General features: G+C 42.6%; 1 protein-coding gene across 1 annotated transcript; it reads left to right on the top strand.

Moving 5' to 3' along the window:
• Positions 1–439: 439 nt before the first annotated feature.
• LOC311627762 (olfactory receptor 52E5) lies at positions 440–1,381 on the top strand (the record flags this gene model as incomplete). Its single annotated transcript, XM_084894322.1, has 1 exon — positions 440–1,381. The coding sequence occupies one exon, from the start codon at positions 440–442 to the stop codon at positions 1,379–1,381; it is 942 nt and encodes a 313-aa protein (XP_084750448.1).
• Between the last annotated feature and the right edge of the window lie 1,501 nt (positions 1,382–2,882).

Genomic DNA, 2,882 nt, shown 5'->3' on the forward strand with positions numbered 1-2,882 from the left:
TTCCAGTTCAGTGATATTTTGCACACACATGCCACAAAAACACATACACACACACACACACACACACACACACACACACACCATTTTATTTATGCTTAACATATATAATTAACAACAGATATTTGTGAATTTAATGCAGTACACAGATTTTTCCTTAGAGAGTGGAGGGAAGAAAGACATGAGAAGTGCAGAGTTGTTGTGTTTGAATCTTTTCTGCATGGTTGTCCACGTAGGTGAAGCAGATACTCTGAAGTGAGAGTGTCTCTTTAACTGTGGCCCCTCTTCCCTCTCTAGGTCTCCTCTGCTGTATTATGGAATTAAAGAATGGCTTTTCTGTTTCTCCAGAAAATAGGCATCATGCTATAACGGAGGTTAGGTTTTCTCGCTGGAAGAAAGAAAACTCCTGCAAGAAATGCGTCTATAACCAATTTGCACTGATATGCTGCATACCAACAATACCCAGTTCCACCCTCCTTCCTTCCTTCTGATGGGCATTCCAGGGCTGGAAGATGTGCACATCTGGATCGGCTTCCCCTTCTTTGCAGTGTATCTAATAGCCCTCCTGGGGAACGTCACTATCCTCTTTGTGATCCAGACTGAACGCAGCCTCCACCAGCCCATGTTTTACTTCTTGGCCATGTTGGCCTGCACTGATCTTGGCTTGTCCACAGCCACCATCCCCAAGATGCTGGGTATTTTCTGGTTCAACCTCAGGGACATTGTATTTGGTGCCTGCATCGCACAAATGTACATTATCCATATATGCACTGGCCTGGAGTCCATGGTGCTGACGGTCATGGCCATAGATCGCTATATTGCCATCAGCAACCCCCTCCGATATAGCCTAATCCTCACCAATAAGGTGATAGCCATCCTAGGCCTAGTCATCATAGTCAGGACTTTGGTGTTTGTGACTCCGTTTATATTTCTCATCCTGAGATTGCCATTCTGTGGTGTGCACATTATCCCTCACACCTACTGTGAACACATGGGCTTAGCAAAATTGGCTTGTGCCAGTATTAGGGTCAATGTTATCTATGGCTTGATTGCTTTCTCAGTGGGCTACATTGACCTTTCTATAATTGGATTTTCCTATGTTCAAATCCTCCGGGCAGTCTTCCATCTCCCATCCTGGGATGCCCGGCGCAAGGCTCTCAGCACATGTGGCTCCCATGTGTGTGTCATGTTAGCATTCTACCTGCCTGCCCTTTTCTCCTTCATGACACATCGCTTTGGTCATAACATCCCTCATTACATCCACATACTTCTGGCCAATCTGTACGTGATTATTCCTCCTGCTCTCAACCCTATAATCTATGGGGTTAGAACAAAACAGATAAGAGAGCGTGTGCTAAGGATGATTAACCCTAAAAGTTATTGACACAGCCCGGTGTGTATAATGGTTAGAGTGTCAGCCCATGCATGGAAGGGTCTCAGTTTTGATTCCTGGTCAAGGACATATACTTGGGTTTCAGCTTTGCTTTCTGCCTCTGATCTGGACAGGTGCTGGAGGCAACCAGTTGATGTATCTCTCTCACATTGATGTTTCTCTGTTTAAAAAAAATTTTTTTTAGAGACAGTGAAGATGAGGGAGAATGGGTGGAAAGACAAAGAGAAACATGAATGTCAAAGAAACATATCAACTAGTTGCCTCCCTTTCACACTCCAACCGGGGCTGGGGATTGAGCCTGCAACCAAGGTACATACCCTTGATTGGGAATCAAACCCATGACCCATGACCCTTCAATCCTTGGGTTGATGTTTTAATCATGGAATAAAACCAGCCAGGGCACGATCTCTCTCTCTCTCTCTCTCTCTCTCTCTCTCTCTCTCTCTCTCTCTCTCTCTCTCTCGCCCTCTCTCTCAATCTCTCTTTTTTCCCCCTCCTCTCTCTCTCCCTCCCACTTTCTGAAAACCAATGGGGGGAAAAATCCTCAGGGAGAATTAAGAAAAAAAGAAATAATAAGTTATTAACACAGAGTCCCACAAGGATCTTCCACAATAGTTCATGGGAAAAAAAATCATGAAATGAAAACAGAAGAAAACACTGAAAATACTTTTATTAAACTCCTCTGGAATTCCCACACAAGCCAATCACATTATATTTCCCTCCCATTTCTCATAATTTGTACATCCGATTGCAAGTCATAGCTAAAAAATTCCTAAACAATCTCGCTACTTTGCCACAAGAAAGGTACAAAAATTATCTCACATTTAAACCCCACTGATAATACAAAACTTCTAAAGGGAGAAAAGGGTTTCCAAAAAAGTCATGCCTTGAAGTAACAGCTTCGAATAATTTCCCTTCACACAGAGATGCTCTTCATTCACATGTCAGAAGCTGAAATTCATGCCTTAAAAATGATGTGCGATTTTGTGTAAACCCAGCAGAATACAGTGGTAAAGAAATTAACTAGGAGTCATAAGACCCAGATTTAAAGTCAGGCTTTACTCTTCACTGGAACCTGAGAATTTCACGTAGAGCTCTATGAGCTCCAGTATCCTTGCCAATAAAATGCTGTAAAACAATATTAACTTGTCACTGTGAACAAAAACAAAACAAAACAAAACAAAAAAAAAAAAAAAAAAAGGCTGCTGTGAAAATCTTTGCACCTTGCAAACATTATAAGATTTGGAAATAAACAAATGTATTTCTAGTGTGGTGGCCACTTCTAGCACATCTAGATTTAGTTTACCAAATCCAACCCTAGTATAGTCACTGGTATGAAGTTAGGTCTCCAGCTCCAGATTATCCCAGGGCTTGGGGCTCTTCATAGACTTGCAGCCCTTACCTTGGTCAGAGGGTCTTTCGGTCGGGAGACTATAAAGCCTGAAGAGTTAAGAGAGCTCTACCTGGGCTTGAGGACTCAGTGGAACCCCAT

This window comes from Pipistrellus hanaki (genome assembly GCF_964339955.1).
Source record: "Pipistrellus hanaki genome assembly, chromosome: 9".
Lineage (NCBI taxonomy): Eukaryota > Metazoa > Chordata > Mammalia > Chiroptera > Vespertilionidae > Pipistrellus > Pipistrellus hanaki.